The sequence below is a fragment of the Amblyomma maculatum genome, chromosome 1 (genome assembly GCF_055883805.1).
Source record: "Amblyomma maculatum isolate TAMU_Amacu chromosome 1, ASM5588380v1, whole genome shotgun sequence".
Classification (NCBI taxonomy): Eukaryota; Metazoa; Arthropoda; class Arachnida; order Ixodida; family Ixodidae; genus Amblyomma; species Amblyomma maculatum.
Window position 1 is genome coordinate 40,776,936 of NC_139344.1, and position 18,531 is coordinate 40,795,466.

Here is an 18,531-nt window from a genome sequence, read left to right on the forward strand (position 1 = left end):
CTTGGCGGCCGCTTTTCAATGGAGGCAGAAAGGAAGGCGCCCATGTGCTGTGCGATTGGTCTAAATTTCCAGAACCCTCTACTGATGGCTTAGCTTATACGTAGCCCGAGTCAGTTTGGGCCATTATGCTCTATAAACCAAACCAGATGGAACCAAACTGGCTGCCTCGGTGTTTTACCGTCGAATTTAATGAGGCACAAGTTTTTATTGCACTGTGGACCATTGTATTGCCTGAAAAAAAAAAAAAATGATCTAGTATAGTTTGACCTAGCGACCGTGCGAAGCACAGGAGGCATGTGTCATTTTGAGTTTTATGTCCGGGCTATTGGGGGCCTCCATAGAAAAAAATGGGGGCAGTGCACCTGTTGCAAAGGTATAACACATCACGCATGGGACCTGAGGCGTATGAAGTTTTCGTAATCTAGAGAAGCATGAAGCATAATAAATACTTGTCCACAAGTAATGTAAGATGAGCCACAAGTGATTGGAGAGAATTGTGGCAAACTACTGCAAGCTCTCAGAAAACTTGCCCAGCTGCAAAGAGCTGCAAGTGTTGTTCTAATGCTTTTGCTGCAGAAACAAGCTAGTACTTTGCCATTGAGTCTTTGTCGATAACAGGAGTGTCAAGTCAATTTAATTTAATCCAATTACCTGAAGCATTATATGCCACAAAGGTGCCAATCACTAGAAACCATTTCGGGGTGTTGTAAAACCATACAGGGTTTCCAGTGATTTCTCCTTTAGGTGCCGGGGCTCTCTCACTTTCGGAGTAAGGGATGTATCATCATGGCCACTAGGACCGTTGTTCGATAGAGACAAAGAGCATGGTGTTCGTGTGCTGTGCAGTGTCGGCATGCGATTTGCGATGGTCGAAATAATTTCCAGAGCCATCCACAGCGGCTTTCCGCATAGCCCATTCGCTATGCACAAGACAGTAATTTCTGTGTTCAAGGGAGTAATGATTATTGATTGCTTTTTAAGCTCTCAGCATGAATTTTTCTGTGCCATATTTTTATGAGCTTTGTTTGGTGCCGTTTCCAGTTGTGCAGTATATCTTTCTATCGTAATAGCTTTAAACTACGCCTTCCTTTTCCCATTGCAGGCAATGTCTATGTACGAAGAGGCCCACGGTTTCAGCATCAGAGGCAGCAGCATGGCCATGCTTCTGCGGAAGCACATGCTGATGTAAGTTTTTTTTTCTTTGCCGAGTAGCGGCATCGGTTTAGGCTGTCTGTTCGCTTGCTTATCCCACTGTTCTTGTTCTATTTTAACAGCACTGAACAGACCATGGTTTTACCACTAACATAGTAGCATAGAATGTGTGTTTATTTTACGGCACATTTGATAGGGCCAGTTTGAGTCGAAGCTAAGGAGCTGCTTTATGTAGTCAAACCTCGTTATAATGAAGTAGCATTGGGCATGGAAATTAATTTTAAAAGTAGATGCACAAATTCCTGGAGACAAGTCTACTGATAAAACCAAGCAAAATGCGCTCTAATATGGACAACACAAATGTGTGAAAATGCACACTTCTTTTTAAATTAAAGCTTTGTTTAACCGTGAAGTCACGTTTTTTGTTGTTGGAGAGCAGAAATGGACACTCAAGTAGGACTGTTTCCTCGTGCACAAATGATTTAAAAGAAGTGCCCAATCTTGGCCATGTCGGCAGCATCTGCACTGTTTAGAGTTCGCCCTTCCCGGCTCTGTCATTGCCATTTCTTGCATCATCTGCAGGAATCAGCTGATTGATTCCTTGGTCGATCAGTTCATCACTGCTGATAACTTGATTGTGGTGCCCAAAGTCCTGAAACATCACTTTGAGAAAAAACAACTGATGCGATGATAGGGCTAACACGCTTCTGATCGTTTCTCATGGCACCTTTGGGGTGGATGTCTTAAATAGGCACTTCAATCTTCTGTCTCGCGTTCGAGGTTGTCAGCACGTTGGGCACAACAACAAAGTCCGCGGCAGCATTCACTTTGCGCATCCGCTCTCGACCGTCCTAAATGACTTTCATCACAAGTGAAACTGCTTTGCACTTCTGCGTTACTTTTTTTTTGCGCGACTGAGTCAACGGACTCTCATGCAGTGCGTGTGCACGGGTCGGTCGGAGGGAAGGCAGGGGCATGCGACATGGCAGGTGATGGTTCAATCATGTTCTAGCCACATGCCTGTCAGCCGTTGCTGCTGGTTTATGTGGCTGCCGCTAGATGGCGCAGCACGCGAGCAGGCCATTTGAACACACTTTTGCTGTGAACGATTCAAACGATCAAAATATTGGGTTTCTTGAAGTTTTTTCTGGCTACTTTACACATTTTTAGCCGTGCGAATGCAGAAAACAGCTTCTTTGTAACCGGTCGATTATCAAGTACTGAATTTTTTGTTTTGGTATAAAAATCGAATTCCCTACCCCGCCGGGGTGGCACAGTGGTTACGGTGCTCGACTACTGTTCCCAAGAATGCGGGATCGAATCCCGGCCTCGGCGGCTGCTTTTCGATGGAGACGAAAAGCGAAAAGCAAGGCGCCCGTGTGCTGTGCGATGTCAGGGCACGTTAAAGAACCCCAGGTGGTCTAAATTTCCGGAGTCCTCCACTACGGCGTCTCTTATAGCCTGAGTCGCTTTGAGACGTTAAAACCCCACTAACCAAACCACAAACCAAAGAACGAATTTCCATGGAAATAAAGCTTAGACCAAGCGAATCCCAATTTTACTTCGTTTTAATTGATAATTTGCTATGTCCATGTACATTATAACAAGGTTGGACTGCGTACATAGACCTCATTGGAGCTTAGTTGAACTGCATCAAAACATTTAAATTATTAAAAAAATTTGATTTGATGAGGTTCAAATTAATTAGCTTTTTTTTAAGCCCACTCTATATTTACTGTGCACTTTAGGATACAGTGAACAGTTGGGTGTATGGGCTGAATTGTATTTTTTTATCCTTTGAATCATTCTGTGTGGCCACAAACGATCCTCATACTGTCAGATGTGTTCATTGCTTGTGGCTCTGTGTTGTGACACCAGTCAATGTAGTTCACTCTCTACAGATGCTCTAGGTAAAAACGAAGACGAACGGGCCCCACGTAAGCTGAACATGCCTGCTTTATTATTTTGTTTAGGAGGTGTGCTTCTTTCAGTGACCAACAGGCTAATAGATGAAGTGTAGAAATGGGACATGGGACATGAAAAATGACAGTGCACTCTTATTTTATTTTATTTTTTCTGTGCCGCTGTGCTGCAAAAATATTTCGCTTTCTGTAGAGGCAGATGTTTGTTCGACTGGTATGCTTATGCTTGCTAAAGATGTGCCTGGGGACCCCTAGTGATCATAGGGACTTTTTGATGTTCTCACTTCAATGCAACTGATCTTTGACAATTCTAATGGTACTTCCTGCAGCAGGATGATCTAATTGCTTATTATTCTATCAGCTTACCTCAGTTTATTGCAGGAACAGATATTCACAGCAGTTGTTCTGCAGTTTAGACAGTTTCTGAGTTTTTTCTGCATAAGCACTACTTGCCAGTAGCTTTTGTAAAGAAGGGAAAGGCAAATACTTCCTTGGCTGAATAAGGTCTGTAGCTTATTTTTTTAGTCTGTTTCTTACAGTGCTGGACAGTTAACAAGTGCAATAACTGCAAAATATGCTCGTACTATATATATACTATTATTTTTTTATTGTTTTGATATAGCCCGGCTTGAGTGGGTAAAATGGCAGTACCATTTGCTTTCTATACTTTTATCAGGTTAGCCAACTAAAGTGTGTTTAACCTCTTCAAATTTATGCCTTCAACCTACGAATTCACTTGTGGATAGGCGCCCGAATTGAGCACTACTAAAGCAGCTCACCAGGGATGCTAATATGTGTTTGTGTTTTTTTTTTTTTTTCTTACAGAGCAGTTACAGTGTGCTGCTGCAGATGATGCCCATCATAGTGTTGGTGGGGATGTCACTCATGTCCAGCTTCCTTGTCCAGGACCCACCTTACAGCCTCGTCAGAACTGCGTTAGTGTTGCTTCCCTCCCTTTCCTTTTTCTCTTTCTTTTTTTTTTTTTTTTTGTTTCCTTAATTTTTGTCTCAGGACCCATCATAATACAGTCAAACCTTGCATAACAGAAATGAAAACATGAATTCTTGTCTTTTCAACGCTTCCACCGCATTTTTAAAAATTGTCTTGAGTATTTGACAAGTCTGTTTAAGATGCTTGAGGCAATGTTGCAGTGGGAGTTCACCAGCCGCTATTTCTTCTACTGTGCCATGGCTGAAAGCAGGCTTAAAATCGTGTTCTTAGAAATGAAGGCTGTGTTGTGATGTCGTGTACCAAGGAGCAAACATGAGGTGTCAAGTGCGGTGATTATGCGGCTGCTCCTGTTGCTTCTTGTCGTCCTCCTTTCCACGCACACCGTTCATTGCTGGCTGTGTGTTCATATTTAGTGAGGTCATTGTGAGGCGTTAGACCTTTCATTTCCAATTGTGCAGCATCTCGTGCTGCTTCGTTTTGTGGGGTCACTCTGCGTCCAGCCTATTGGGAAGGCAAGCTTCCACGTCAGCTACCGTATATACTCCTGTAAGAGTCCCACACCCTCAACTTGGCATCCGGTAATTCGAAACAAAATAAAATAAATCTGAGCAAAAAAATGTTCGATGCGCTCTTAATTTCGGTCGCATAAAAGTGAAGATCACGAGCACGTCCTGCGCGCCATGCTCGGCTTGGAACCCCGGGCACGCAGTCCATCAGCGACGCAAACTCATCTAGTGCACTTGGCGTTTGCACCAGGAAGGAAAAAATGGAAAATATGTTACGGTTTGCAAAACCCAGAATGGGATGCAGGCGTGCTGAGTGCACCCCACTATGCAAGGTGCAAGGATATGCAAGCGGCGCGTTTTCTTGTAGCGATGAGCCGCTTGATTCATTGGGCCTTGAGCGCCAGAGATATACGTTGTCTGAGCTCGTCGCTCGACTAGTGGCGCTAGGCCTATTCTGCATCACAGCTTTCGTCGCAAGGTGTAACCTTGTTACTAGTTTATCATCAGACATCCTGTTAATAAAATGAACCTATAATTGATTTCTGTAAGGCTTTGACAGCCATGCATGCGAAAATGCAGCCTAGGAGGAGGCCACCATGCACTGACACAGCGGCCATGGGTCTCGCATATGATGCGGGGCTCCAAACCACCGGTCAAACTGTCCCAAGTGCCGGACCTTAAAGGTCAACTCCGGTGGTTTTTCCATCATTCTGTGTTTTTGGTTGAATTACATTCCTCGGCACGTCCTGACTCGAACACAAAAAACCGTTTTTCGAAATTCCAATTAGAAGTATTTTTAAAAAGAAAAAACAGCAAATCGAAACCGAAACTGCTTTCACGACCAGAAACGACATCCCAGGTGACGAAGTGGTGACGTCACACTCAATATTAGAGAAACACTCGTACGTGCGTTGGATGGTGCAAATAAAGTATGGAAATCATGAAGCATTGCATAAAATGTCTTAGGTACTTCAATATTAGCCTCACAATTTCATAATCATGCGGGAAGTGGACAGTAACGCCGGTATACTGATTGTGACGTCAGAAACTCAGTGTTGCCGGCAGAAATAGTCTCAACTTAAGCCATGAAAACAGCATATTTTAAAGTCGTGTTGCGCGCGAACGGATTATCGTACGGCGCCCAAATTTTGTAGAATGCGTCAGGACGGAGAGGAGAATCTACAGTAAAATTTTTATTAGAATATTCAAATGTCAAAAAACCCCCGGAGTTGCCCTTTAAGGGGATCTTAGAATCGAGTGACGTTATCCACTTCAGTAATGCAGTGTAGTAGCTGCTAGTGAATCTGTTTTACTGTGGGCGGTGGTCACGCAAACTTCGCGGACACACGCCGTACGTAATTCCTTTCAGTGCATTATGTATTTGAAGGACTCTGTGCGCCTGTGCTAATTTATCATAATGTGTGTCGCCGCGTTCGAGGCTGCACTGTAGCCAGAAAAAATTCTGGCCTCACGCAAGGGCAGCACCCTGTCAAAACCATGGGGAAAATGTGTGGCCTTTACACTGGTATATACGGCATGCGCAGGCACCTCTTGTATGCAACACGCTCCTCCAACCCATGGCACAGAGTAAGAGCCACTGCAGATTTCAACAAAACAAGTTTTATGAAGGTGTATTCAGATGACAGACCATGGACCTGTTTTGGCCCGCGGACCAAGTGTCGCATGGTGTCCCACTTCCAATCTGTGAGGTCCATGCCAGGTCCGCAGACTGGAGCAGGCAATAAATAAACTGCTGACTTTTTTTCGCATTGTAGACCAAAGGACCTGGCGTTCGTAAACGGAGGGGCGTGTTGGCGCCAAAGTAAAGCACATGAGCTAGGCCACATCAACGAAGAATATTTTGCTGACGTTTAAGAGCATTAAATAGCATAGGCAGTGTCTAGAGTGGCATTCGACAACATTTTTACACAGCCTTTAAGTACCGCCTGACAGCACGTGCAGCGTTATGGTTGCTCCGTCATGTCCAGGGCGAGTGTTTTTGAGCATACTTTGCACAGCGCGAAGCTGAACACCAGATGCGGGCTCGGCGTTCGCATAGCATAATCTGCCTACACCGAATGTATTGCAGAGTGCCAAAGTCTGCGCTCCTGTCTTATCTTACTTCATGCCCCTCAATAAACTTGAAGTAGCGCCATCTCCTCTCTCCTTCCCCGGTGTTGCCGCTCCTCCTCTCGTGTTTTCGACTGTGGCTCCACCTGCACAGTGCACGGCTAGCGCGCGCTCTCCGGAGCAGGCACTGGGTTTCGCCAGAGCATTTCAGCTTGCATTTTGTCGCAATGTGTTCACGTTAAAATATTATTCGCTGCCGAAGCATCAATACAGAATGTTGACGGGGATTTTGCGCCAAAATAGTTTCAGCTGTTAGTGTTTTACACCACAAGTACGCAATTTCAGTGTAAGTTCAATTCGCATTCACCTCCGTACATCCGTAGGTCATCACTCGTTGGCCAAAGTGAGCGGCATGCTTTAAAAAAATTGTAACTAGGCGGCAGACGGGGACAGTTTAGCAACAGCCTGTGTATGGTTTCTTTGCAGCTTTGACTGGTTTGCGAGTTGCCGATAAACTTGAGAAGTGTAGCAGCAGTTGTCTTCCATGTGTTTTCAACTTCAGCTACAGATCTATCAGCGCTTGCATGCGTGGTGTGCGAAATCGAGAACTAGCACACCAAACGAAAGCAAAGCACGAAATATGTGGTTTTATCTGGTCGCCTAAGAGCCGTCACTGTTTCGTTAAATGCGGCGACACATTCAAAACATGCAGTTAGCTTACATTAAAGGGGTCATGACAGCTAACAACTGAGCATAAACTGATTATTGCATTTCACTCCTGACACGTTAAATTATAAATCTTCGAAACTTGAGCTCATTCCTTGCAGTAGATAGTTTTAAAATTAATTTTTATTATTAATATCGGAATCAGCTTTCAGGTCTGGCAACCATTGGCCGATGACGTCACAATGTGAACGCTGACGTCTTATGTCGTCTGCGATTCGCTCTTGGATGGTGGTCACCGACTTTTTTTTTCTTCAGCAAAAATGTTTTATTCACATGTTCTCTTTTCTTTGAAAAGCCTTCACTATAATACGAGACCTTAGAGATTCTCGGACTTGTTTTGGGCTTCGTCTAGAGATTGCCGAGGAGGCCGAAATCAACGGGCTCATGCTGTGTAATTTAGGCATGCAGTCAGAAGCGTATTATTCTTGCGTTATGACAGTTGGCTTGTTTTAGCAATAAGCGCTCCCGCATATAAAAGGGAGTAGTGTTGTTTGTTATGTTCCTGATTGTTGAACTATTGCCATCGCTCGTTAGGTAAATCTCAGATAAGCATACCTTGACGCGAGAGTATACCTTGTGACATTATAGGAGCAGCCAAAACGTGACTTGCTGTTATATGCGCGTGTTAGTCAGACTTGTAAAGCATTTTTGCAAAACTATGTTCAGTCTGGCCATGGCCAGCCCACGAAGGAATGTGCCGCTACCGCTTCAGTCATCGCAAGACCTAACGCGATTCAATTACTCTTCACTGCATGCTCGCACGAACAAGAGCCTCCCAGATGCCGCCGTCTCAGTCTCGCCTCCCCCGTAGCCGCGCGTGATTGCGACGGGCTCACGAGCCTCACCTTCAGTTTTTTTAGTGCTTCTGCAGCAAATGACTCGCGAGTGCTCCAACGTAAGCATACACCATTTAGTATTGAGTGTGTGAACCCTAAACTCCCGCAAGAATGCTCCGATTCGTGAATTAAGTGTTTGTTTACATAGCTTTTGCAATGACTGCATGTATGCTGCTCGTTCACACGGCATAAAATGCAAGCTGACCTAGCAATACCAAAACTATCCTTCTTTTTGCATCAGTTGCACCTTTATTTGTTCACAAACTACAACTGCACTGCAAAAAGCGCCCTGGATGTTACGTTTCCTCCCTGCGCCGTGTATACACACATGTGGCACCGGCAGCTGCCGGCTGCACTCGCTAGACAGGGTTATATATATATATATATCGACGCTTCCCGCTCAATATGCACTCGCTTTGGGATGTAAGCAGTCGTCAATTTGGGGTCGCTACTGCCAGAACTACACTCGATAATCACATGCAACCGCTAAAGCTTGTGAATACGCGCTTCGTAATCGCTGAAACTCTAGACCCGAAAGCGCGTACATGAGCTAGGCCTACTCGTCGCTGAACGAGCCGGCAGTTTGGCGCCAACTAACATTTCTGCCCAAGGTCATTGCTGATGGCAAGGGGGAAAATGTGTAGCTTCTTGTTTACCTTTTTCTAACTCTTAAGCTACAGACAAGCGCAGCTGTTCAGGCCGTTCACTCGAGTATCGGGTGTCAAGTTCTCGCTCGGCCTCCGATCCGACCAAAACAGATTGGACGACTGTCCGCAGATCAGTTCCGTCGGCGTTGCGGGGCCGAAAAACCTCGCACTGTGGTGATAGGCAACCGTTGGCCGTGCTGGCATCATCGCCAGTGTAATGCGACAGATCAGTGCATCAATAAGCTAAAGACCCTAACCGTGCAGCCCATTGACTGTGAGCGTGCCTTATGCTGAAGAAAACATGCTTTACTGTGGTCAAATATTTAGGGGAATCCCCCAAGGTGGAGTAGATTTGTAATAAGGGAGTGAGTTATAGATCAATTCGCTCTCGCCCTACCATCTGATCTGGTGATCTTCACATGGTGTTACTTTTAGCTTATTGAGGGGCTTTAATCTTACTCCATGGAGGCAGCAAAGCAAAGCGCGGGCCCATCTCCCACTCAAGTGTGGTTCTTCTCCCTAGTTCGCAGTCGTATAGTGAAGGAAAAGGGGAGGAGACTTTTTTTTTTATAAGCCACGCAAATGCTTGGCTTCGTTGAGACTACATCTGCTGCTAATTTATGGCGCTGCTCGAAGGTTCGTTGTGTTGTGGGAAAGAGACGAGCAGCATCGTCCCTCCGTTGGAAGTGCGGAGCTTACCTCGTAGTGTAGCCAGAACCCCTGTCACAAGAGTATGCTAGTGAATGTAGACATCACGTCATCGCTGTGCTGTTGCTACTGCAGCTGAACAGCATGCGTGACTGTATCAGCTCGCTCTGATTGATGCTAAGACACAGCTTAGCTTTGCCATATTTTTTTCTGTGTACCCACATCAATAAGGGCTAGCGCAATTTAAATATTGTTCTGTGTCATGAAGTATATGCATGCAGAGCAGCAATGGCAGCTAGTTGGTCAAAATTTGGATGACATTTGCATACAGCACTTGGAAAAGAGACGGACGAGGAAAAACAAGACAACCAAAGTGTCAACGTACATACTTGTTCTGTGTGCGTTCTGTTTTTTCCCTCATTTGTCTTTTTTTCCAAGTGTAGCATACAGTTCTCATATAATGAGATTACATATTTTGCTTAAAGGTTTTGATAAATAGAACATGTTTTAATCCCTTTTAGGTTCTGTTTAAGAGAGGTCCACTGTAAAATGAACAATTTTATGGTTGCAAGTGAGTTTTAAATGCATAGCCACGCAAAAAGATCAACTTCTTTGGCCACTACATTAAACGACCACATCATAGTGGAACCTCCTGTGTTTACCTAGCAGTCCCTCTCACTGTGAGAATAGCATGTCATCAACTTCTACCCACACGAAATGGATCCAGAACGCATTGTCACACTGCCCTCTTAAGGTGGATTAAGCGGCTTAAAATATGGTAGTGTGCTACTACTAAGGCTACCACTCGTTTCACGTATCTCAGTCGAAGCCTGCTTGACCTAGAAAACAAAGCCTTGAACCAAAGCGAAAAATCTCCCTAAATTGCCCGTTTGTTTTTTGTTTTTATTTTTCTTATTTTGGTGGGCATGTGAATTGACAATATAAAATGCCAGTGGGTGCAAACAGAATTTGTTTTGCTGTCTGTGTTTCTTTTCGTAGGTAGGTTACAGGCAAAAGTTTCTTGTTCGCACTACCTGTGCTAATATTCGGTTATATAAAAATACTTGCAACCAAGTGAAAACATCGTATTTACTCTCGTAATGAACACTCTTACCTATTTTGTTCGTGAGAATTTAAAATGGGCGTGAAAAAAAAGTGTTAGCTTTTCTTAATGTGTCCCTCAGTTTCATGCTGTTGTCATTGTTTGGCAGAACATCAAGATGCCATACGCGTGTTCACAGTATCTTGCAGCGATTGGCCAGCACCTTGCATTATCATTTGCACACAACTCTACTCACAAGTATGCACCCAACACAGCCATATGGCTGCAGAGAAAAACTATGTAGCTTTATAATGTTCTGTATTTGTTTGGCTGTACTCAGACGGATGCTAATGTGATTGCTGAGGTGCCCCCGCTTTCCTCACTATTGACTTGGCATTGCGGCTGGTGTTACCTAGAGTGGTGTAGTTCTTTATTGCTCAAACCTGCATTTTTTTTCTTGTTTGCATGCTCATGGTGTGCAGGAAACACCAGTACGAGCGCAAGACGATGAATTTGCTACTACCATACTACGTGAAAGAGAACTTCATGGCTGAACACAAGAGCAACATCTACAGACTAGAGATGGACGTGGAAGCAGACCACATAGCCAACCTACGTAGCTCCTGCTTTCGAGAAAAGAACTACAGTGAGTTTTCAGCCTTTTCATCCAACTAGTTTGGGTTGTTATTTTTCGGTGAAATTTGGAGCTGGGTTTAGCTTTTTGACGTTACCATTGAATCCCACTACAGTGAAATTCATGGGACCAGCAGAAAGTTTCGCTCGTGGAAACTTCGTTGTAGTAGTGAAATAGGTCTCAAGCATTGCCAGAGTGCAGTGATTATTATTCCACGAGTGCTTTATTTCCAGAAATGTGTCAGCACTGGCCTTTTGCCGTTCCCAAGTCGGGGCCACAACACACATTTTGGAGCCCTCCAGAAGTCTGATAGTGCACATATTTGCAGAAAGAAACGCAACTGGTACACCAGCTATCAAGCAGAGTTTTTGCTTTTCTTGCACTTTGTGGAAGTGCTCTCGCTTTCATTTTGAAAGGTCCGAGAGACCACACTGCCTCTGGGCACTTTTGGGTGCTAGGTAGAACTGTCTGCCGGACTAGCTCGTGCATGATTTTTGAATAAATATGTGTAGTACTAAAGTATGCAGGAAGAGAAACAACAGGGCAGAAGCGCGGCTTGTGTAACTTTGATAATGGGGAAACATGTTAATAGATGTGAGCTGCGTGAACAAAGGTATAACTAAAATAAGCACAACAAGAAAATTGAGCATGTCTTGACAAAACCAGTTAATCGGATTTAGGTCGCATCAGTAGGTACAGTCGCCCAAATCTTTAGCTGGCGTGCATGACGGCCACCTTTTCTATGCTCCTGCGTGCTACAGAGGAGCTAACCTGCAAAAAGACCAAATCTAAGCAGAGTCTAGGAACTGGGTCATGGAAATGAAACTAGACAGAACCATCCAGAAAGCTAGTTCATATCTAGAGTGGCGTGTTAATGCACCTGTCATTTCTTTGGTCAGTGTAAATAGCCTCAGTTATTTCTCTATCTTCATCTCTACTGGTTTGCCAGAAATAAAAAAAAAAATAAGCAAGCAGGTTGCTTGCCGGCTGTGCAAAAGGAAAACTTTTATGCTGGGCAACAGTGGACTGTTTCACGCTGCTCGCTCGGTATGGTGAAGCTTAATGTCCTCCACTTACAAAGCCGCAGTGAAAATGGTTCGGAACTAGCCATCAGGTTTTTTTTTGTAAAACCTCTGATGTTGTTACCCATCACTGTTGACGCAGTAAGTGGTACGCAGAATGACAGCCACACCACTGGTGGCAGAGTTGATAAGTATATCTAGGATTGGTGCGGGCTGCATTGTCTGCTTGCCATATGTTTTTACACGGAGTCATTGCATATTGAGATCCGATGTTTGCATCATTACATAATCATAATTCGCTGCCAATGCACTGTGACACAAACTTTGGGGCATCTTCCGCTCGCCCGCCACAAACAGTGGTGCGCTTTGTGGCGGGCGAGCGAGAGCATGCGCGAAGACACAGGTTCCTCCTCTCTCCCCTTGACATGACCTGGCTATGGTGCCCCCACCACCCCCTTGTAGGTGATGTATGGAGTCTATATAAGTTCACGTTAAAATGAGCACACAACTGACTTCCATTGCACCTTTGTCAGCGAAGCGAGCGGAAGAAGCCAAAAGCTGGCTTGCACCAACAGCTGTGGGTCGAGGCAGGCAAACACTGAATCGTCGCAAGCAGCTGAGCTCCGGATCGCATCTTTATGTTCATGTTGTGCCTACCTGTTAAATAATTACGCACAAAGTGTCAGCAGTGTTAATGAAAGTGTGAGCTTACAGCGTTTCATTAAATCAAAAATCACATATTTGGGTGTAAACAAAACAAAAAAAAGGCTGCTTGGGGTGAAATTTTTATTGCTAGTAATTGAATTATTGTGTATAGCTTACTGACGAGGAATCGGAAATACTTTGTTGTGGTGGAAATTCCTCATAGTAGGATTTGACAGTGTGGTAAAGCTGTCATCAAGTGTTGTCACTTGCAGAGAATTGTTCTTTACTTGCATGTATTGGTTACTCATTTGCATATATTTTACTTGTTGAAGTATTCTTCAACTTTGTGATGGTAAAAATAGTGTGTGAGGATCATGAAATAATATTTCGTTGTAAACACAGTAGTTTGCTTATTTATTTTAAAAATGTTCCTATTTCTGCTTATTTTGTTGATGTGTGGGAAGAGGATTTATGCAAGTTGTGTCTTTGAGTTTAAATTTGGAGGGCTGTCCTGTGTGTGTTGGGGGATGTCTAGTGCACGCAGAGCCTCATTAATGCTTTTTTTTTTTTTTGCATGGCTGCAAGATGTGTAGTTTTATTGCTATAGCAACATCCGGAGCTATAGCAACATGCGGAGCTTCTTTGATGCATTTCTTTTTTAACATGGCTGCAAAGATAATTAGTTTTTTCGCTATAGCTACACGTCGAGCCTCATTAATGCTTGTTTTTTTTTTTTTTTTTTTTTTGCATGGCTGCAAAGATGTGTAGTTTTATTGCTATAGCAACATGCGGAGCTTTGTTGATACATTTCTTTTTTAGCATTGCTGCAAAGATGTGTAGTTTTATTGCTATAGCTATATGTCGAGCCTTATTAATGCTTTTTTTTTTTGGCATGGCGGCAAAGATGTGTAGTTTTATTGCTATAGCAGCATGCAGAGCCTCATTCATGCCTTTCTTTTTTAGTATGGCTGCAAAGATGTGGTTTTATTGCTAAAGCAACCTTTCCAGGGTATTTCTTTTTTCTTTTTTTTTTTTTTTTTTTTTTTTTGTGGTTGCGGGCATGCAAACGCATTACTTGCTGCCAACTTGGGAATCTTGGCTGCTAAATCGCAAGCTTAGTAAGTGTTGTGGCATGTACCCACAGGTTTATGCTGCATCTGCTCTGTTGTGCGAATGGTTGCACGCTAAGTCACCGGGCCGCTTCATTGTGGAACAGTTTGATGCTGCTCAGGAGGTTCCCAATCCTGTAGTGTCATGCGCAGATTGGTTGGCTGCACTGATCCTGGCTTTTCATTTTTTTACAGAGGAGAGCCTGCTCTGGCGGGCAAAGAGCCTGCGTGATGCCAGCTTGGAGGAGCGGGCACAGGACTATCAAATGCCTTCATGTGACCGGCTGGCCCAGCTATCGCGCATGCGTGTCTGACCCTCCGTGTCCTCCCAGTGTGGACCCCCGAGAATATGCATTAGCAGTCACCCTGTTCTCACATGCCACCTTCTTGCATCTCCTCTGCCTGTCTTATCTTGAGCTGCTCAGTTGTGTATATATGCAGTGTTTTTTTGTGCTCTTTTTCGTTGCTTTTAGTCTACAAGGTGCGTGGCTAGGGTGTGTGGGTTATTGGGAGGAGCCACTGGCTGTACAATACTATACATAAAACTTTATGGTGAGAGTATTGTAAGAGAGGTTTTGTGAATATGTCAAGTTTTTAGATTTGCCCTACTTTTTTTCTGTGATTCTTTAGCCATTGGCCGAGGTAATGGAAACTGAGCTGGGAACATTGTCTGGGTCTTTGAGGGGAGACCCTGCGGTTTAAGCTAACTTTGGCAATTTTTTATTGTACATGGATGAAAACAAAACAGCACGCCGGATGTGTTTTTGCGTGCTGAACACAAATATGCGGTCTGTTTTTATATATTTTGCATTAATTTTGAAATATTCATTAATTTATGATTAATCATTGTGCCCAAGTTTGTAATAACTTCCTTATCAAAACTGGTTAAAATTTGAAGTTTATGTGTTCTACAAGAACGAGGAAGTGCAACTATACCATTCAGTCAATTTTTGCTTCCCTGGTATAAAAGCTAAAGGCTCGTCAAATACACCTATTAAAGTGTGAAAAATTTCAGTGAGCATTCCTTATGGTTTAATTAATTTGTGAGAGGAAATCTTAAGTTGTTTAGATCTTATTGCAATTCATCAGCCTTGGAATGCAAAAATAATTGTTCATATACGAGTGCTACATCTGGAGATATTTTGGGCAACAGTATGTGCAGTAGTTAAAAAAAAACAAGGAAATAAGTTTCAAAACAAGCTCAGAGTTTATTTATTGTAAATTGAAGCTTTGATTTCAATGGATCTTATGCTAGGAGCCTCCAGGTACATCATCACAATTACTTTTCCTCACTTTCTTTTCCATCGCTCGATCGAAGTATTCAGCATCTGTAGCACATGTTCGAGCAGCTCATTCACGGCTGGGAGGCTTAGTGCAGGAAACGGAGTCACGTTTCCTGGCGCTTCTTTTGAGTTCCCATAGAGATTGCTTGTGGCGGGTAGCGGACATTGCAGAAAGCCTTCACTGATCTCGCACGGGGGGATGAATTAACCATTTTTTCGGCCTCTGAAAGAAGTGCTGTGTCGACGCGCACACCCTTTTTCGCAACGCCATCTCGGCCCCACAAGCGGTCTGTTGGGGGCCTGAAAAGAAGTGCCGGGAAACATGACGCCATTCACGTCGCTAAGCCTCCCAGCCATGAACGAGCTGCTAGTAAAAAAAGAAGAAAAAAAACTCGCTAGTGCGAAACCCATAGGGGACGAAAGGGACGGGAACGCAGCCATTCTCGTAATGCCAAGGAAGGCACCGTGCACGCGCGCGACTCGTTTCAAGAAGTGGCATGTCAGCGCGCACAATCTTCGGCGCCGTGATGGGTGCCGGCACAGCAGATGCCACTGATCCTTCCGTACGCACATTGCACTGGCTCTTTGAGCCAATCGTCGTCGATGCTGGCAGGTCCGATGGCTCTTTGCTCATCCGAGGCTGCAGTTTTTGTTTTTTACCAAAGGCATGAGCCATTTTGAAACTTCCATTTTCAACTAGACATTGCAGTGGAGAAACACGGTAGCAGGCCAAAATGGCGTACAATGATCTTGTGTGCAGCAGACCCCTGCGTCCGATCGGGAGGGAGAATTTGCCCCACGTGGTGCAAAAGTACCAGTGGCGTGAGAGATTTTAGTATTTATTTTTGTTGCAGTGGTCTAGCTCCACTGTGGCCGGACTGAGAACCGTTTCTCCCCAGAAGCAGAAAATAGAAGAGTGCAGCTTTTGAGTGATACCAAAATGGCCGCACTCCACTGTACTGTTGCTGTGGGGCGCGAGATTGCATTCGATCAATCTTGAGGTCTTTTTATGAGTGAAAGTTGTCACATTACTGTCATCAAAATCTAATGCAATAAATACTATTCAGAGGACCATAATATCTCAGAAATTGGTTCTTCAGAACCTCTAGATTCCAAAAGATATTTTGAATTTTTGGCGAATTTTTCGTGGTTAAAGACCCCGGTCTCCCCTTAAACTAGATGTGTTCTTTTTTTATCATTGTTTTAATTGTTTTTGAGAACACCTTTCGAGGCTCCTGTGCATTGACAGTTTATGTTAGAGTCCCTTGCCTTGTAACCAGCTTGGTGATGGTCTCCAAATGTAGCACAGTAGATCATCTTGTGTGACGCGGATGCACCGTTGGTGTGTACATTGAGTCTATGCTATGATGTGCACATTATTCTTGAGGCAATTGGCTGTTGTTTCAAGGACGCACATTTAGTTAGTGGGAAGGGTGTTGCGGGGGGGGGGGGGGGGGGACAGAACGCGAGATATTTTGAACGGGACATTCATCAAATCTCGTGTTTAAACAAAGCAGTGGAACTCTGAGATGGTGGTATGCCACTATCGCAGCCATTGATGCAGAGGGCCCTATGTTAACTGATGCACAAAACAGCAAGAAACTGCTTGCTTCGTGATTTTTGTTTTTTCCAGATTTTTGCCGCTCTACATGTAAATAATACAAGCTGACGACGTTGCTGTGCGCACATGGCCAAACTGCGGGTTTGCACTGCTGGAAATGTTGGTGGGCAAAAATTTGCACATGGATGAGCATCCTTGTATTGCAGCCGCAGCCGTTGTATATCAGTAATTTCACTTGGCTTTTGATCGAGGCATGCTTGTGTTCCGAATATCGGGTGGTGTACCCACTGTTGTAATGTTGTGTCGCGTGGTCTCTATACTGCTTGTTACTGGCACAAAATTTTGCTGCAGCAGTAGGTACTATTAAATGTGCTCAAGCCAGCTCAGTCACTGCTTTTCCTTGTTGGAGAAAATGTGGTCTACAGCACAACTTGTCTGGCTGATGAACCTGCTTTGTAGGCAGCAGTCATTAACGATTTTAACAGGTCTGTGTCCTCAGCTTGTGCAGTGAAGTATGCCGAGTTGGTAATGTGTGTAGGTTATGTAAAAACGGGGTGCAGCAGCTGCTTCACTCCAGGTAACACACGAGAATCATTGTGAAAAAGGAGGCAAAGGGAATAAAAGGGGGAAGTCCATATTCATGAGTTTTGCCCACCAAGGTGTGCAACACCAAGGGTGAAAAATGAGTGCACCTTGGACTTTCATTGTGACGATGGTTCCACTATCTAGTGACATTGTCAAGCTCTGCTACAAAGCTTGAGGGATTTTAGTCTTGCTTTTCGTTGTAACAGTGGCTTGAAAGTGCACTACTGGCACCTGTTTGCATTTCAGTGTGTTTGTTCACCTTGTCACACCAAGACCACAAGAATACGACTTTGTGTGAAGGCTTCGTGAAGTAATGTAATTCGGAGTGATTAGTTTGCTGACTGGTGAAGTTCGCCTCGTTTATTGTTGGCAAAAATTGTCCCTTGATATTTGTTACACCACTCATTGAAGTGACTTGGGGAGATGTATTAGATCCTTGGCACATGCGAAAAGCTCAGATATTCAACCTGTGTTCTATTCCAGAGACTTCGAAATGTTTGACTGCTGTGTGAGCTGTTGTGCAAACCGGGTGGGAAGTGCTTGAGCTGCAATTGAAAGGAGTATGGACACCTGATTTTGGTTGTTCCTTCTTTGTAATGGTATGCAAGACAGTAAACATGAATCTACATTTGCAAGTTGTCTGCACCCAGTCATTGATTTGCAATTGAATTGCGCACATTTTGATTTCAACAGCGATCTGTGATGTTCAAGTTACGCAGGGCATAAGAAATGCTGCAAAATAATCTGTGTTGTCATTTTAAATCGCTGCAAGTCTTATGCTGGTCTGCCCAATGGTCATAATGACAATAAGTAGCCACTGTTAAGCTTTTGAAACCAAATTTGCATGGGAGCACAAGTCTTGAGCCTAGTCATGACTTGCTAGTCGTGACTTTTGTATACCAATGCTTTGCGCAGCATTCCGAAGAAGACACTAACCAGAAATTGATGCCCACTCTCCCAAGCAGGTCGCTAGCATGGGCTGTCTACGCAGAATTGCCGTTTTGAAAGCTTCTGGGATCCTTTTATTTGATCTGGCTCAGAAATTTCTGGCACAAAGATTTGATGTACACTATTGATGAGATTGAAAAATTTACTGGGCTCACAGCCATTTACAAGTTCTGTTCAATGCGTCTGTGTTGCACTTCTGCTGTTCCAATTTTCACATTTCTGTGTCCTGTTTCAAAGTTAATTA

General features: G+C 44.0%; 1 protein-coding gene across 1 annotated transcript in view; it reads left to right on the forward strand.

Annotated features, from left to right (window-relative positions):
- LOC146202182 (dnaJ homolog subfamily B member 14-like) overlaps window positions 1-16,644 on the forward strand; it is a 59,189-nt gene extending 42,545 nt beyond the window's left edge. Inside the window, exons 5-8 of the mRNA XM_084587991.1 lie at window positions 1,103-1,185; window positions 3,900-4,009; window positions 10,983-11,146; window positions 14,106-16,644. Of these exons, the coding sequence (XP_084444117.1) occupies window positions 1,103-1,185; window positions 3,900-4,009; window positions 10,983-11,146; window positions 14,106-14,224 (476 nt within the window). The 3' untranslated portion in view covers window positions 14,225-16,644. The remainder of the gene's footprint in view (window positions 1-1,102; window positions 1,186-3,899; window positions 4,010-10,982; window positions 11,147-14,105) is intronic.
- Window positions 16,645-18,531: the final 1,887 nt, after the last annotated feature.